The 18,787-nt window shown below is 43.4% G+C and overlaps 1 protein-coding gene across 1 annotated transcript in view; it reads left to right on the top strand.

Annotated features, from left to right (window-relative positions):
• Positions 1-18,787, top strand: part of PLEKHG4B (pleckstrin homology and RhoGEF domain containing G4B) — an 86,764-nt gene that overhangs the window by 16,152 nt on the left and 51,825 nt on the right. Inside the window, exon 3 of the mRNA XM_042954130.1 lies at positions 6,274-6,471. Within this exon, the coding sequence (XP_042810064.1) occupies positions 6,274-6,471 (198 nt within the window). The remainder of the gene's footprint in view (positions 1-6,273; positions 6,472-18,787) is intronic.

Below are 18,787 nucleotides of genomic sequence, written 5' to 3'. Positions count from 1 at the left end.
TTGGGAAGGTGGAGGAATGTCCGAGGAAGCTGTGGAGTGAACTGCCGTGGCCCAGGGGTCAGAGCCTGGGGAGCGTGCTGGTCGGGGAGAGAAGGCCTAGCCCTCAGGTGTCAGACATAGCTGCCTGGGCCCAGGAAGGGCCCACAGGTGGTGGCTGGAGTCCGCAGTGGGGCCGGGTGGAGAGTCAGCCTGAGATGCTGACCCACATGGAGGTGTAGACAGACCAGATGGAGGCAGGCTGGCACGTCAGGCCGGCACAGGGGGCTAGGCTTTCTAGACATGTTTTCTTTGACTCAAAAGTGGTTCCTGGGTCCGTACACACAGGAAAACGGAGATGACCATCGGCGCCCTTCAGGAAGGGCGTCTGAGTGACTGTAACCAGGTCGGCTACTGAGAGCAAGCCTCCTGGGGCGTGTGGGTTTCACACCCAGCCCCCACAGGACTGAGAAAGTGGCTATTGATGGAAAGTGGGGCAGGGCTGGGACTGACGCGGGTGCCCCTCCTGTCCTAGGCCCCTGTTTGAAGGCGGGCTGTAGGAACAGCTCTGGTGTCCCATAGTGGATGCCTGCTGCTGCTTGTACATCCTGACTTTTGTTTATAAAATCCGACTAGAGGCAGAGGCCATAGTGGTAAACTGACCTTCTGGGTAGAAGTGCCTGGGTGAGTGGCACCCCTCCGTACCCCACTCTCTATGCCCCTACCCCAGGCTACGGCATCTGGGGTATCACTAGGAGCTGGTCGTGGGGCTGCAGGATAAGATGAGCTCCCACACCGGATGAGGGGCTTTTGTGTGCGCTGCCCCCACGCCAGCCACACACCCAGCCTTGCCTCGGGGGTGATGCCCCCAGCCTTTGTTCTCTTTGCACCGACATCCGTGCCCTGGCAATTTTCAGAATGAGACGGCATAACTGGGTCCCAGAGAAGCCCCCAGCCTGGCCAGTGGCACGTGGAGAGGATGGTATTGCCTGACTGCAGCTGCTTAGTCCTCTCCGAGCCCCACCTGAGACCCCGTCCCGGGTGTCCTGCCATCCCGTCCTCCTATACACGCCCTACTGTCCCCAGCATACAGGCGCCCAAATGTAGATTTGGGCAGCAGGTTCCTTTGGTCATTGGGAGTAGCTGCAAGGAAGGTGTCTCCGATGTGGCTGTGCTGAAGTCTTTGATGTTCTGGTACTTTCTATCCCTGTCGGGACACGAGGGGGGTCAGCCGCCAGCTTGTGAGTGTGCAGGAAGGGTGGGGTGGAGGTGTGGGAGCACAGTTTATGCGCTGCCTGCTCGGAAACCTAGCTACCTAGCAGTCTCTCATCTTGGGGTGCCCTCTCCTAAGAGACGGGCGTGGTCCCCACGGTAAGCCCCTGCAGACCCTCTGGGCAGGTAAAAGGATCCTGATGTCCAGGCCTACCCACCCTGCCAACAACTGCCCCACAACTCTGTGCCTTCAATCATCTTTGGGGGTGTTGCATTTGAGTGAAAACGTGAGCACTGATGGGCAGCCTTTGTCAGGCCAGCCTCAGCCCAGTCCCTCCGGCCTGCCAGGCCCTGGATGGGGTGCCCCTGCTGTTTCCCTGCCTTATTCATCAGCTGGTCTTGTTTAGCTCAGCACAGCCCTTGAAATGAGAAGACATTACCTCGGCTTTGACATTTAGCATGTTACCTGCCCCCTGGCGGATGAAGCATGCCATTTCCAGCTGATTCGTGTTTCAGAACCAAGCGGCCAGGTGTCTTTCCGGGGTCCCTGAGACTGCCCCACCCCCACCCCCCCCTGCACAGGGTGGGCACAGATGGGCCTGTGGATCCCCAGCTTCAGTCTTCTCATCTTCAGCGCGTGTGAGGCCTGGAGAGTCGCAGGGAGGGGCCATGTGCTGAGGCCAGGTCACTGGCCTGTGCTCTAGGTGCCAGGAGGAACATGCCTGGTTGGTCATGGAATGTGCAGGCATTGTGAGAGACGAGGGTATAGATTTTAAAATTCACCCCCCTTTCAGTGAAGTTTTACCTAAAGTCAACTGGGAAAATAAATCCTTCACTGAAGAGTAAAGCCCTAAAATATTTCTCCAGACATACACATTTTTTGTTAAAATGCAAATAACAACACACCGATTCATAGTTCAGCAAAATGGTAATTAAGTGCTTTATACTAGTATTGTGTCGCCAGTCCACTAACGTACATCTGCAGAAAATCACATCCTAAGCCACAGGTAGGTTTAGGATCAAGTACACAGGCAGAGGTCCTAGTTTTGAAGTTAGCCTTTGGTTGAAACGGGAACCCTGAGCTACATAAGGAGAAGAAATCAACCGTCGACAAAGTGATGACATCTGCCTTTGCTTTCTTCCCTCCTATTTCTGCACATCCTGATGGTGTGCCAGAATGGCCGAATGGGTGAGTCACACCTTACAGAGAGAGCGGGCACAGGCTGAACTGATGACAGGTGCCTGCATAGACATTCATAAGCCCTGACCCTGAGGCTACTGCCTTCTCTTTCTGGGCACCCAAAGGCGGAGGAACTGTTCTAAGGATCTGCCCCCAACACTTCTCTTGGCTCACTATGGCTCTACCCCCACACACACCTTCAGATGCCTTCACACACTGGCGTTCACACACTTTTCCTCACATACACAATTTCCCTCACACGCACTTTCCCTCTCACATTCACTGTCCCTCAACACACACTTTCCCTCACACGCTTTCCCTTTCATACACACTTTCTCACATACGTTTGCTCTCCTCTCGCATGCACACTTTCCCTCACACACAATCTTCTCTCACACACTTTCCCCAACACATACACTTTCCCCCACACACACTTCCCTTCACACATACGTTCTCTCTCACATACACTTTCCCCTCTCACATGCACACTTTCCCTCTCTCACACACACTTTTTCTCTCACATAAACTTTCCCTCACACACTTTCCTTCTCACATACACACTTTCTCTCACACACAATTTTCTCTCACACACACTTTCCCTGACACGTACACTTTCCCAAACACACGCTTTCCTTCACATACATGTTCTCTCACATACACTCTTCCTCATACACTTTCCCTCTCACACTTTCCCTCTCACATAATTTTCTCTCACACACACTTTCTTTCACACATACATTCTCTCTCACATACACTTTCCCTCACACACTTTCCCTCTCATGTACACACTTTCCCTGACACATACACTTTCCCACACACAGACTTTTCCTCACACATACTTTCTGTCTCCCTTATACTTTCCCTCACACACACTTTCCCTCTCACACACTTTTTCTCTCACACGCACTTTCCTTCACACACTTTCCCTCTCACACACTTTCTTTCACACACAATTTTCCCTCACACACACTTTCCCTGACAAATACACTTTCCCACAAACACACCTTCCCTCACACCCACTTTTTCTCTCACACACACTTTTCCTCACATACACTTTCCCTCTCACACACACATACTACCGCCTCACACACACTTTCGTTCTCACATACACTCTTCCTCACACACACTTTTCCTCACGCACTTTGACTCACAGATACTTTCCCACACACAGAAATACTTTCCCACACACATTTTACCTGACACATACTTTCCCTCTCATAAACACTTTCCCTCACACACACACTTTCTCTCTCACAAATACTTTCCCTCACACAAACACTTTCCCTCACACACACACACTTTATCTCTCACACACACTTTCCCCCACACAGACACACTTTCCCTCACACATAACTTTCTCTCTCACACATACTTTCCCTCACACACACACCCATCTCTGCACACACGTTTTCCTTCACACACACACTCAACTGTAACACACATATCATTCCACTAAACATCATGGAAGAAAATACTATGCAGAGTAAATATTCCAGATGTTTGAACTTCACCCTTTAACATACCAAAGACAATGTCCCCTTTAAACATTTCTTATGGAAATCTTTCTAAGACATATTATATTGTTACATGTTCTCTTAAGCTGAATTGAATATATTCAGGTAATTTGAATCTGTTGTGATAATTTCTGCCTCTCTGCTCTCAAGGTCATATATGTCTGCCTCCCCCTCTTATAATTTGTGGGTCTTGAAAATATTAAATTGTGAGAATTGTATGCAAGTGGGAATGGTTGGCTTGTACTGTGCACGTGCCACGGTGTTGTGCCTGGGATGGCCCTTCAGGCTGTGTCTATCCCTGGTCGTACAGTCCGCTTATTCATCAGAGCCTCTCTTCCCAAGAGCAAGATCAGGCACCATCTGCAAAGTGATTGGGGAGCTCATGAGGCAGTGGCCCTGTGTGCACCGTCATGCTTTGGTTGTTCCTGGTCATCAAGCACCCAGAGAGGCAGATGACAGCCAGGAAGCTGCTGTATGGGCAGTTATTCGGGACACAGTAGCCAAGAAGAGGCTAGAGAATGTGTTCCCTCTGGCTTGCCCAAGACTGCCTTAACTTACTCGACCTGGGAGATGGCCTCTGGGCAGGTAAACAGCTTCTCTTGGGCAGCTCTTGCCTGGATCAGGATTTGGGTGGGATGGCACCCAGGGAGCGGAAGCTGGTGGAAGAGGTGCCCTCTAGACCAAGTATTGGGGCTTGACTCAGTCATGACAGGAATCAAAAGGCAGAGAAGGGGCCGGGGATGCTGTGAGATCCCAGAGATCTCAGCAAGTATCGCCCCTCTCCTCCTCACTTTGGGCAGTTTTCAAGGGATGAGTAGGTGGGGTGGAGGCCAGGAGACCCGCTGGGAGGCTACTAACCACAGCTGGACACAAGAATGAGGATGCCTCTGCGAGTCTGGAGGAGAAGTGGGCCTGGACTCCGGTATCTGGGCAGCAGGAGGACATCTCTCCTTGGGAGGGTCCAAAGTTTGCATTTTACTTCCTCCAAAATAGATCATTAAAGACATGCCCCTTCCACCTTTACCAGTTTCTTGTATCACAATTAAGCATTTGCTTCAGATCTCTGAGGTACATGACGTCTAGAGCATGATTCCTGCCCCTGGCTCAAGACCACCTCCATTTTTCTTATGGGCTGGATATTCACTGGTAGCTCAGGTATGATTTGAGTTTGTAGACATCAGACTGACCATCTTGGTATTTTCTGGATGAAATTAGTGTTTAGATAATTCCTACTGAGTGAATGACCCTGTCTGGTGGGGAGAGCCAGGTATATGGAGGAAGGGGAACAAACAGACACGAGGAGGCCTTTGTGAGTGTAGGAGCTCCAGAGGATATCTAATCGATGCCTCACCACACCGACATGGTGGTGGGAGTTTCTAGAAGCTGAACTCACTGCAGTGCACACCTCCCTGCTCGCTGTGAGACTTGGCCTTTCAGTCGGGACAGATGGCCTGAGTCCTTATCCACTCTGGGCTCAGAGGATTCACTATTTTATTTTCAGTTTCCTGTAGCATGAACTGTTCAGAGGAGTGTCAGATGTAACTGTTGTCCCTTTAAAATCGATTTCACAATTTTAACCTCTTTGACTTTTAACTGTTATTTGTAGCCTTGCATTTCTTTTCCAAACAAATGAACCTCGTGGTATTTCCTCAGGAAATGCTACATCTAAAAATAACTTTAAACATCTTTTAAACTAAAAGTATTCTGTCTTTACATAAAAGCTTGTTCTATCAAAATATGAAGAAGAAATCAGGTACCAATGATACTGTTTTCAGAATGACTGAGTAGGTGTAATTCTGTGATTTTGATAAAGGGTGCCATAATGGTTTTTTTTTAATCTTTTAAACATTATCAGTACAGTTAAAATGTATTTACTATAGGTAAACTTTTCTGAGTATTAAATTACACGTGAACCCGCTCTGTCCTTGTCACAGGGGCCTCCCCCATTCCCTTCAGACCCAGGAGTACCAGGGAAAGGGAAAGCCCCCTGAGAAATTCCAGACGCTCCACAGATAACCCTAAAATGTAGCATTTCAGGTGCACATTTCAGAATTTAATGGGGTGGAACTTGATTGTGCCTCCGGTGACAGCAGCAACAACCTCACTTAAAGTGTTAGTTAGGGTTCCCCTCATAGGCTCAGGGGTCAGGTGTACCTAATGCAGCCGTGGGCACTTCCTCAGTGTGACAATGTGAAGGACCAGCAGACTGCTCCAAGAGGAACTCCCCACTATGCTGAGGGTTTGCCTGCACCTTCCCACAGAGACAAGTCACATACCCAGACATAAGACAGAGCCTGTAAAGGGGACCCTTACATAACCAGCCGGTGAAACTCTCCTCTGCACCTGTCTTCATTGATGTCTTAAATTACCCGATGCTCTCTTGCATTTCAGGATCTGGAATCCCTTGACACCTATATCCAGAACACACTGTCTTCCCTCTACCCACCTTTTGAGGCCACGGCAGCCACGGTGCTCTGGCAGCTGTTCAGTGTGGCTGAGAGGCTCCACGGTGGGGATGGGCTGCGCTGCCTCACTGACTTCCTCATTCCAGCCAAGAAGGTCCTACAATACCTGCAGCAGGAAGCCTGTGTGAGTAACTGCCCTGCAGGGGCCAAAACCTGTGTGAGACCCTCCCCTCAGGGGACAGGGCCTGTGATGGTTTTCCCTGCAGAAGGAAACCTGGGAGACCCTCTCCTGCAGATAATGCCTCCCTGTCCTTGACTGTATGGAAGAGACGGGCAAAGTGTTACTTGGTACCTGGAAAATATTTCAACTGAGCACATGAAATTCTAGATCTGGGCAATTATACCAGTGATGGAGGCAAAGGAAAACATGGAATTAAACTAGTAATTAAAGCAGAAATAATTCAAGTGAGCATTTGTTGTTTTCTTTTTGAAAGGAAGCTGCGAGATTAATCTCAGCCATTTTTCATAGAGTTTCATCGCATAAAATGGAGAGATCTTCGCAGTCCACTCCAGGTTTGGGGTCCATAAGGTTACTGGCTCAGCTCCTTTCCTCTGACTTCTGGCTCCTTTTCTCCATAGTCACAAATGATGAATGAACTAGGGCTTTGTGTTCCAGAAACAGGCCTCTCAGACCTGCCAGCTGTAGAGCCCACTCTGTCCACAGGTATCCATTCTGTCCCCAGGTATCCCCAGTGAACTTTGACTAGTCTTCAAACCCAGGTTAATAAATTTCTTAGGTGCTTTTTTTTTCCTGAGTGGTATTCTATTGTATGGAATACACTGCAATTTGTTTACTCATTCATAGATTCATAGACATTTAGGTTGCTTCCAGTTTAGAATATTATGTATGAAGTTACTACGAACATCTGCATACAAGATCTGTGTGGGCTTATGTTTTCTTGGGTAAATAGCTGGAAGTGTGATTGCTGGGCCACTTCCAACCTCTGTCTCCTGATGACTTCACTTTCATGCCTAAGATCCATTTTGAGTTAAATTTCTGTATATGGTGTGAGGTAAGCTTCAAATTTGTTTGTCTTTGCATGTCTTATCTATCCAATGGTTCCAGCACCATTTGTTGAAAAGACCACCGTCTTTTCTCCATTGACTCACCCAGGCAACATTGTTGAAAGTGAATTGTCAGTACAAGTGTGAATCTGTTCCTAGACTCTGTTTTGTTCCCCTGATCTGTCTCTCTTTCCTCCAGTAACATGGTTTTGATTACTGAACCTTTAGAGTGAATCCTGAAATCAGCTGGTATAAGGCCTCCCACTTTGTTCTTCTTTTTCAAAATTGTTTAGTTATTCTAGTGTCTTTGCATATCTATAAAAAATTGAGAATCTGTTAATTTATAAAAATCATACTAGGAGTTTTGATTAAGATTACTTTAAATCTGTAGATCAATTTAGGGGAGAAATGTCTTGGGATATTTTATTGTAGGTTATTTTTGAGGCAATCTTAAAATTAATGGCAGACAATTTGTGGGTATATTGCAGTGAGCTGCTATAGAGATTCATGGCTCAGTCGTATAAAAGTACATTTGAGGGGTGCCTGGGTGGCTCAGTCGGTTGAGCGTCCGACTTCAGCTCAGGTCACGATCTCACGGTTCGTGAGTTTGAGCCCCGCATCAGGCTCTGGTCTGATGGCTCAGAGCCTGGAGCCCGCTTCCGATACTGTGTCTCCCTCTCTCTCTGCCCCTCCCCCATTCATGCTCTGTCTCTCTCTGTCTCAAAAATAAATAAACAATAAAAGTACATTTGATATTAAAAAGTACAAAGATCTTAAAAAGTAAGATCTTTATTAATCAGTGCCTTTTATTATTCCATTGATATTGAAGTAGGGCTTTTAAAAAAAACTACCACTGGACTACTTTGATTTATTAAATTCTTTGAATGCCTTTTAGCTAGAATGACCACGGTAGAGAAATGACCAATGATATCCTACATTTGATTCTTTGTGTGAAGTCATCTACACAGAGGATTTTTTCCTTTGTGATTGTGTATCTTTTGCACACTTAAAGGGTATTGATTGATAAGAAACAGAGGTAAACAGCAGCACAGGGAACAGAAACGCCTGTCCCCTTTCAAAGGTGTGTTTTGAGAAGGTATTTTGACCTAATGTTTCACCTTCTTTCTTCTGTTGTGTTTCCTTTTCCTTTCATTTTAATCATAAGTCATCCGCCTTTCCGTTTACAAAATTGCTTATTTTCTGAAAAAGCCATGTGAATACTACTACTCTTTAGTATCAATACATATTTACAAGTATACAATTTAATAAGCACAAAATGAAATTTAGGGATAACCTTGCTATTTGCATCTTTATATTGCTTTTTACTTTTGAATAAAGAAAATAAAATTCTATCATCTGTATGACACAGGAGAAAATGAACTTATCTCAACACCTATGCATATAAACATATCGTAGTTAATATAGATCAAGGCAGTTTTTATTTACCTGCTGTGGTCGAAGTATGTGACTTGAAGAACATTACTAACATTACTAATTTTTTGTTGTATTCCTAAGATTTCAATGACCACCATTCTTCCATCCCTCTGTAGATACAGGAAATGTTCAAAGTGACTCATCAGCTTATTTATGACTTTCTTTCATCACAGTTTGGCTCAAAAACTATCTGCAGAAGTTAAAGGCAATCAGAAAGATATAGAAATAGAATGGTTTGCTTGATGGGGGTGGGGGGGGGGGGAAGCAGGAGCAGGAGATTCCAATAAAGAAGATGAAATCAAATGGAAGCCAGAAAAGGAGGGAACAAACAAAGCAAAGGCACAGGAATAAAAAGCACAACATATATAATAACTGGATGAAAACAAAGTTTTTAAATGGTAGACCAGCAAAATTCCAGCCAAAGATAACTGGTGTAGCAATCATAAAAAATTAAATATAGTAAAAGGCAGAATGCATTATCAAGGCTAAGGCAGATTATTGAGTAATAATACTGGTAACAACCAGGAATATGTAACAGTCTGTAAACACCTAACAACATAGCCTGAAATGTTTGGTGCACAAACTGAGGGAATTAGAAGGAGTAAGCATAATCATAATGGGAAAAGCAAATAGATAAACAGACCCCATATTACTTAGGATATGTCTGAACACCTGATTTCTCTCTTTCACTAATGGGCATGCGTAGAATACTGAAGCCAGTAATTTTAAAATACACATCCTTCCCAAAGCACACATGCAACATTTTCCAGAATTAACCAAAATTTGATAAAATTCAGGTAAAATTTTACAATTAAAGGGTATACATTTACTTCAAGAATGTATACAACTTGAGAATATTAGAGAGCATACACTCTTCTTAAGTGTACATATGCATTTATTGAAATTGACCAGAATTGACCATTAATCATAAGGTGGCAATAAATACCAAATAATTAGTATCTAAAGATTGCAGTGCAGGGGCGCCTGGGTAGCTCAGTGGGTTAACCGTCTGACTTTGGCTCAGGTCATGATCTCGCTGTTTGTGAGTTTGAGTCCCACATTGGGCTCTGTGCTGACAGCTCAGAGCCTGGAGCCTGCTTTGGATTCTGTGTCTCCCTCTCTCTCTGTCCATCCATGCTCATGCTCTGTTTCTCTCTCTCAACAATAAATAAACATTAATAAAAAACTTTTTTTTTAAAGATTGCAGTGCAATAAAACTCCAAATCAATAATGACAAGACCTTTACATTTGGGAAATTGTACATGTACTCCTAAGTGAAGGGTCAGAGAACAGCAGAAATTGGCAAAACATTTAGGGCCAATGAACAGGTGAGCCCTTTCTCTAGTTATGGTTTAGAAGTGTGAGAGAGACTTTAACTCCTGCCAAGCAACAAGAAAGCCCTACATAAACCAAAACAATTATACTTTCCTTTAAAACCATCCAAGAGCTGTGGATACACAGAGATCTAAAAGAACCAAATTATGGAGAGATAATGACTTCCTAAGTGAGCAAGAGCAGAAGACACTTTCAAACCTGGGACCAGTGACTGAAACTGCAGAGAGGGTGGGTGGAAGAGCAACCTGACGGGGAAGGACCATCTATGCTCAGAGGAGGAGAGATTGAACTTTAAGAAACCTCAGGGCTAGTCTCACATTTAGGTCCCCAATCCATTTTGAGTGAAAGAAAGTGGTCCAGTTTCTTTCTTTTGCATATAGGTGTCTGATTTTTTCAACACCATTTGTTGAAGAGACTGTCTTTTTCTCATTGGATATTTTTTCCTGCTTTGTCAAAGACTAATTGACCATATAACTGTGGGTTTATCTCTGTGTTTTCCATTCTGTTCCATTGAGCTATGTGTCTATTTTTATGCCAGTACCATGCTATTTTGATTACTACAGCTTTGTAATATAATTTGAAGCCTGGAATTACGTTACCTCCAGCTTTTTTTTTCTTTTTCAAGGTTACTTTGGCTCTTCAGCGTCTTTTGTTGTTCCATACAAATTTTAAGATTGTTTGTTCTAGTTCTGTGAAAAATGCTGCTGGTATTTCGATAGGGATTATGTTAAATTTCTAGATTGCTTTGGGTAGCATAGACATTTTAACAATATTTCTTCTTACAATCCATGAGCATGGGATTTCTTTCCGTTTCTTTGTGTCATCTTCAATTTTTTTTTAATGTTTATTTATTTTTGAGAGAAAAAGCATGAACAGGGGAGGGGCAACGAGAGAGGGAGACACAAAATCTGAAGCAGGCTCCAGGCTCTGAGCTGTCAGCACAGAGCCTGATGAGAGGCTTGAACTCACGAACCGCGAGATCATGACCTGAGCCGAAGTCAGACGCTTAACCAACTGAGCCACCCAGACACCATCTTCAGTTTCTTTCATCAGAACTTTATAGTTTTCAGTGTACAGGTCTTTCACCTCTTTGGTTAAGTTTATTCCCAGGTATTTTATTATTTTTGGTACAGTTGTAATGGGATTTTTTCTTAATTTCTCTGTTGCTTCATCATTAGTGCATACAAGTGCAATGTATTTCTGTACATTGATTTTGTATCCTGTGACCTTACTGAGTTGATTTCTCAGTTCTAGTAGTTTTTGGTGGAGTCTGAAGGATTTTCTATATGTAGTGTCATGTCATCTGCAAATAGTGGAAGTTTTACTTCTTCCTTATGAATTTGGATGCCTTTTATATCTTTTTTTTTATTTTATTTTTTTAATTTACAGCCAAGTTAGCATATAGTGCAACAATGATCTCAAGAATAGATTCCTTAATGCCCCTTACCCATTTATCCCATCCCCCCCCCCCACAACCCCTCCAGTAACCCTCTATTTGTTCTCCATATTTATGAGTCTCTCATGTTTTGTCCCCCTCCCTGTTTTTATTTTTGTTTCCCTTCCCTTATGTTCATCTGTTTTGTCTCTTAAAGTCCTCATATGAGTGAAGTCATATGATATTTGTCTTTGTCTGACTAATTTTGCTTGGCATAATACCCTCTAGTTCCATCCACATAGTTGCAAATGGCAAGATTTCATTCTTTTTGATTGCCGAGTAATATTCCTGTGTGTGTGTGTATGTGTGTGTGTGTATAGATACACACACACACATACACACACACATACACACACACACACACACATATACCACATCTTTTTTTATCCATTGTCCATCAATGGACATTTGGGCTCTTTCCATACTTTGGCTATTGTCGATAGTGCTGCTATAAACATGGGGGTGCATGTGTCCCTTCGAAACAGCACACACCTGTATCCCCTGGATAAATACCTAGTAGTGCAATTGCTGGGTCATATGGTAGTTCTATTTTTAATTTTTTGAGGAACCTCCATACTATTTTCCAGAGTGGCTGCACCAGCTTGCATTCCCACCAGCAATGCAAAAGAGATCCTCTTTCTTTGCATCCTTGCCAACATCTGTTGTTGCCTGAGTTGCTAATGTTCGCCATTTTGACAGGAGTAAGGTGGTATCTCATTGTGGTTTTGATTTGTATTTCCCTGATGTTGAGCATTTTCATGTGTCAGTTGGCCATCTTGATGTCTTCTTTGGAGAAGTGTCTATTCATGTCTTTTGCCCATTTCTTCACTGGATTATTTGTTTTAGGGTGTTGAGTTTGATAAGTTCTTTATAGATTTTGGATACTAACCCTTTATCTGATATGTCATTTGCAAATATCTTTTCCTATTCCGTCAGTTCCCTTTTAGTTTTGCTGATGGTTTCCTTCGCTGTGCAGAAGCTTTTTATCTTGAAGAGGTCCCAGTAGTTCATTTTTGCTTTTGTTTCCCTTGCCTGTGGAGACGTGTTGAGTAAGAAGTTGCTGCGGCCAAGGTCAAAGAGGTTTTTGCCTGCTTTCTCCTCTAAGATTTTGATGGATTCCTGTCTTACATTTAGGTCTTTCGTCCATCTTGAGTTTATTTTTGTGTGTGGTGTAAGAAAGTGGTCCAGGTTCATTCTTCTGTATGTCGCTGTCCAGTTTTCCCAGCACCACTTGCGGAAGAGACTGTCTATTCCATTGGATATTCTTTCCTGCCTTGTCAAAGATTCGTTGGCCATACATTTGTGGGTCCATTTCTGGGTTCTCTATTCTGTTCCATTGATCTGAGTGTCTGTTTTTGTGCCATGGATGCCTTTTATTTCTTTTTGTTGTCTGCTTGCTGTGGCAAGGACTCCCAGTACTATGTTGAACAAAAGTGGTGAGAGTAGACATCCATGTCTTGTTCCTGAGCTTAGGGGAAAGCTCTCAGTTTTTTACCATTGATGTCAGCTATGGGTTTTTCTTTTTTTTTTTTTTTTTTTTTTTTTTTTTAATATATGAAATTTACTGTCAAATTGGTTTCCATACAACACCCAGTGGTCATCCCAAAAGGTGCCCTCCTCAATACCCATCACCCACCCTGCCCTCCCTCCCACCCCCCATCAACCCTCAGTTTGTTCTCAGTTTTTAACAGTCTCTTATGCTTTGGCTCTCTCCCACTCTAACCTCTTTTTTTTTTTTTTTCTTCCCCTCCCCCATGAGTTTCTGTTACGTTTCTCAGGATCCACATAAGAGTGAAACCATATGGTATCTGTCTTTCTCTGTATGGCTTATTTCACTTAGCATCACACTCTCCAGTTCCATCCACGTTGCTACAAAAGGCCATATTTCATTTTTTCTCATTGCCACGTAGTATTCCATTGTGTATATAAACCACAATTTCTTTATCCATTCATCAGTTGATGGACATTTAGGCTCTTTCCATCATTTGGCTATTGTTGAGAGTGCTGCTATAAACATTGGGGTACAAGTGCCCCTATGCATCAGTACTCCTGTATCCCTTGGATAAATTCCTAGCAGTGCTATTGCTGGGTCATAGGGTAGGTCTATTTTTAATTTTCTGAGGAACCTCCACACTGCTTTCCAGAGCGGCTGCACCAATTTGCATTCCCACCAACAGTGCAAGAGGGTTCCTGTTTCTCCACATCCTCTCCAGCATCTATAGTCTCCTGATTTGTTCATTTTGGCCACTCTGACTGGCGTGAGGTGATATCTGAGTGTGGTTTTGATTTGTATTTCCCTGATAAGGAGCGATGTTGAACATCTTTTTATGTGCCTGTTGGCCATCCGGATGTCTTCTTTAGAGAAGTGTATATTCATGTTTTCTGCCCATTTCTTCACTGGGTTATTTGTTTTTCGGGTGTGGAGTTTGATGAGCTCTTTATAGATTTTGGATACTAGCCCTTTGTCCGATGTGTCATTTGCAAATATCTTTTCCCATTCTGTTGGTTGCCTTTTAGTTTTGTTGGTTGTTTCCTTTGCTGTGCAGAAGCTTTTTATCTTCATAAGGTCCCAGTAATTCACTTTTGCTTTTAATTCCCTTGCCTTTGGGGATGTGCCGAGTAAGAGATTGCTACGGCTGAGGTCAGAGAGGTCTTTTCCTGCTTTCTCCTCTAAGGTTTTGATGGTTTCCTGTCTCACATTCAGGTCCTTTATCCATTTTGAGTTTGTTTTTGTGAATGGTGTGAGAAAGTGGTCTAGTTTCAACCTTCTGCATGTTGCTGTCCAGTTCTCCCAGCACCATTTGTTAAAGAGACTGTCTTTTTTCCATTGGATGTTCTTTCCTGCTTTGTCAAAGATGAGTTGGCCATACGTTTGTGGGTCTAGTTCTGGGGTTTCTATTCTATTCCATTGGTCTATGTGTCTGTTTTTATGCCAATACCATGCTGTCTTGATGATTACAGCTTTGTAGTAGAGGCTAAAGTCTGGGATTGTGATGCCTCCTGCTTTGGTCTTCTTCTTCAAAATTACTTTGGCTATTCGGGGCCTTTTGTGGTTCCATATGAATTTTAAGATTGCTTGTTCTAGTTTCGAGAAGAATGCTGGTGCAATTTTGATTGGGATTGCATTGAATGTGTAGATAGCTTTGGGTAGTATTGACATTTTGACAATATTTATTCTTCCAATCCATGAGCAGGGAATGTCTTTCCATTTCTTTAAATCTTCTTCAATTACCTTCATAAGATTTCTATAGTTTTCAGCATACAGATCTTTTACATCTTTGGTTAGATTTATTCCTAGGTATTTTATGCTTCTTGGTGCAATTGTGAATGGGATCAGTTTCTTTATTTGTCTTTCTGTTGCTTCATTGTTAGTGTATAAGAATGCAACTGATTTCTGTACATTGATTTTGTATCCTGCAACTTTGCTGAATTCATGTATCAGTTCTAGCAGACTTTTGGTGGAGTCTATCGGATTTTCCATGTATAATATCATGTCATCTGCAAAAAGCGAAAGCTTGACTTCATCTTTGCCAATTTTGATGCCTTTGATTTCCTTTTGTTGTCTGATTGCTGATGCTAGAACTTCCAGCACTATATTAAACAACAGCGGTGAGAGTGGGCATCCCTGTCGTGTTCCTGATCTCAGGGAAAAAGCTCTCAGTTTTTCCCCGTTGAGGATGATGTTAGCTGTGGGCTTTTCATAAATGGCCTTTATGATCTTTAAGTATGTTCCTTCTATCCCGACTTTCTCAAGGGTTTTTATTAAGAAAGGGTGCTGGATTTTGTCAAAGGCCTTTTCTGCATCGATTGACAGGATCATATGGTTCTTCTCTTTTTTTTTGTTAATGTGATGTATCACGTTGATCGATTTGCGAATGTTGAACCAGCCCTGCATCCCAGGAATGAATCCCACTTGATCATGGTGAATAATTCTTTTTATATGCTGTTGAATTCGATTTGCTAGTATCTGATTGAGAATGTTTGCATCCATATTCATCAGAGATATTGGCCTGTAGTTCTCTTTTTTTACTGGGTCTCTGTCTGGTTTAGGAATCAAAGTAATACTGGCTTCATAGAATGAGTCTGGAAGTTTTCCTTCCCTTTCTATTTCTTGGAATAGCTTGAGAAGGATAGGTATTATCTCTGCTTTAAACGTCTGGTAGAACTCCCCTGGGAAGCCATCTGGTCCTGGACTCTTATTTGTTGGGAGATTTTTGATAACCGATTCAATTTCTTCGCTGGTTATGGGTCTGTTCAAGCTTTCTATTTCCTCCTGATTGAGTTTTGGAAGAGTGTGGGTGTTTAGGAATTTGTCCATTTCTTCCAGGTTGTCCAATTTGTGGGCATATAATTTTTCATAGTATTTCCTGATAATTGTTTGTATCTCTGAGGGATTGGTTGTAATAATTCCATTTTCATTCATGATTTTATCTATTTGGGTCATCTCCCTTTTCTTTTTGAGAAGCCTGGCTAGAGGTTTGTCAATTTTGTTTATTTTTTCAAAAAACCAACTCTTGGTTTCGTTGATCTGCTCTACAGTTTTTTTAGATTCTATATTGTTTATTTCTGCTCTGATCTTTATTATTTCTCTTCTTCTGCTGGGTTTAGGCTGCCTTTGCTGTTCTGCTTCTATTTCCTTTAGGTGTGCTGTTAGATTTTGTATTTGGGATTTTTCTTGTTTCTTGAGATAGGCCTGGATTGCAATGTATTTTCCTCTCAGGACTGCCTTCGCTGCGTCCCAAAGCGTTTGGATTGTTGTATTTTCATTTTCGTTTGTTTCCATATATTTTTTAATTTCTTCTCTAATTGCCTGGTTGACCCACTCATTCGTTAGTAGGGTGTTCTTTAACCTCCATGCTTTTGGAGGTTTTCCAGACTTTTTCCTGTGGTTGATTTCAAGCTTCATAGCATTGTGGTCTGAAAGTATGCGTGGTATAATTTCAATTCTTGTAAACTTATGAAGGGCTGTTTTGTGACCCAGTATATGATCTATCTTGGAGAATGTTCCATGTGCACTCGAGAAGAAAGTATATTCTGTTGCTTTGGGATGCAGAGTTCTAAATATATCTGTCAAGTCCATCTGATCCAATGTATCATTCAGGGCCCTTGTTTCTTTATTGACTGTGTGTCTAGATGATCTATCCATTTCTGTAAGTGGGGTGTTAAAGTCCCCTGCAATGACCACATTCTTATCAATAAGGTTGCTTATGTTTATGAGTAATTGTTTTACATATCTGGGGGCTCCGGTATTTGGCGCATAGACATTTATAATTGTTAGCTCTTCCTGATGGATAGACCCTGTAATTATTATATAATGCCCTTCTTCATCTCTTGTTACAGCCTTTAATGTAAAGTCTAGTTTGTCTGATATAAGTATGGCTACTCCAGCTTTCTTTTGACTTCCAGTAGCATGATAAATAGTTCTCCATCCCCTCACTCTCAATCTAAAGGTGTCCTCAGATCTAAAATGAGTCTCTTGTAGACAGCAAATAGATGGGTCTTGTTTTTTTATCCATTCTGATACCCTATGTCTTTTGGTTGGCGCATTTAATCCATTTACATTCAGTGTTATTATAGAAAGATACGGGTTTAGAGTCATTGTGATGTCTGTATGTTTTATGCTTGTAGTGATGTCTCTGGTACTTTGTCTCACAGGATCCCCCTTAGGATCTCTTGTAGGGCTGGTTTCGTGGTGACAAATTCCTTCAGTTTTTGTTTGTTTGGGAAGACCTTTATCTCTCCTTCTATTCTAAATGACAGACTTGCTGGATAAAGGATTCTCGGCTGCATATTTTTTCTGTTTAGCACACTGAAGATATCGTGCCAAGCCTTTCTGGCCTGCCAAGTTTCAAAGGAGAGATCAGTCACGAGTCTTATAGGTCTCCCTTTATATGTGAGGGCACGTTTATCCCTTGCTGCTTTCAGAATTTTCTCTTTATCCTTGTATTTTGCCAGTTTCACTATGATATGTCGTGCAGAAGATCGATTCAAGTTACGTCTGAAGGGAGTTCTCTGTGCCTCTTGGATTTCAATGCCTTTTTCCTTCCCCAGTTCAGGGAAGTTCTCAGCTATAATTTCTTCAAGTACCCCTTCAGCACCTTTCCCTCTCTCTTCCTCCTCTGGGATACCAATTATGCGTATATTATTTCTTTTTAGTGTATCACTTAGTTCTCTAATTTTCCCCTCATACTCCTGGATTTTTTTATCTCTCTTTCTTTCAGCTTCCTCTTTCTCCATAACTTTATCTTCTAGTTCACCTATTCTCTCCTCTGCCTCTTCAATCCGAGCCGTCGTGGTTTCCATTTTGTTTTGCATTTCGTTTAAAGCGTTTTTCAGCTCCTCGTGACTGTTCCTTAGTCCCTTGATCTCTGTGGCAAGAGATTCTCTACTGTCCTGTATACTGTTTTCAAGCCCAGCGATTAATTTTATGACTATTATTCTAAATTCACTTTCTGTTATATTATTTAAATCCTTTTTGATCAGTTCATTAGCTGTTGTTATTTCCTGGAGATTCTTCTGAGGGGAATTCTTCCGTTTGGTCATTTTGGATAGTCCCTGGAGTGGTGAGGACCTGCAGGGCACTTCCCCCGTGCTGTGGTGTATAACTGGAGTTGGTGGGCGGGGCCGCAGTCTGACCTGATGTCTGCCCGCAGCCCACCGCTGGGGCCACAGTCAGACTGGTGTGTGCCTTCTCTTCCCCTCTCCTAGGGGCGGGATTCACTGTGGGGTGGCGTGGCCCGTCTGGGCTACTTGCACACTGCCAGGCTTGTGGTGCTGGGGATCTGGCGTATTAGCTGGGGTGGGTAGGCAAGGTGCACGGGGGCAGGAGGGGCAGGCTTAGCTCACTTCTCCTTAGGTGATCCACTTCAAGAGGGGCCCTGTGACAGCAGGAGGGAGTCAGATCCGCTGCCGGAGGTTTGGCTCCGCAGAAGCACAGAGTTGGGTGTTTGCGCGGAGCGAGCAAGTTCCCTGGCAGGAACTGGTTCCCTTTGGGATTTTGGCTGGGGGATGGGCGGGGGAGATGGCGCTGGCGAGCGCCTTTGTTCCCTGCCAAGCTGAGCTCTGCCGTCCGGGGGCTCAGCAGCTCTCCCTCCCTTTGTCCTCCAGCCTTCCCGCTTTCCGAGCAGAGCTGTTAACTTATGACCTCCCAGACGCTAAGTCGCGCTTGCTGTCGAAACACACTCCGTCCGGCCCCTCCGCTTTTGCGAGCCAGACTCGGGGTCTCTGCTTG

Source organism: Panthera leo, chromosome A1, assembly GCF_018350215.1.
Source record: "Panthera leo isolate Ple1 chromosome A1, P.leo_Ple1_pat1.1, whole genome shotgun sequence".
Taxonomy (NCBI): Eukaryota; Metazoa; Chordata; class Mammalia; order Carnivora; family Felidae; genus Panthera; species Panthera leo.
The sequence above is the reverse complement of the archived record's forward strand: the minus strand, read 5'-3'. Positions and strand labels throughout refer to the sequence as shown.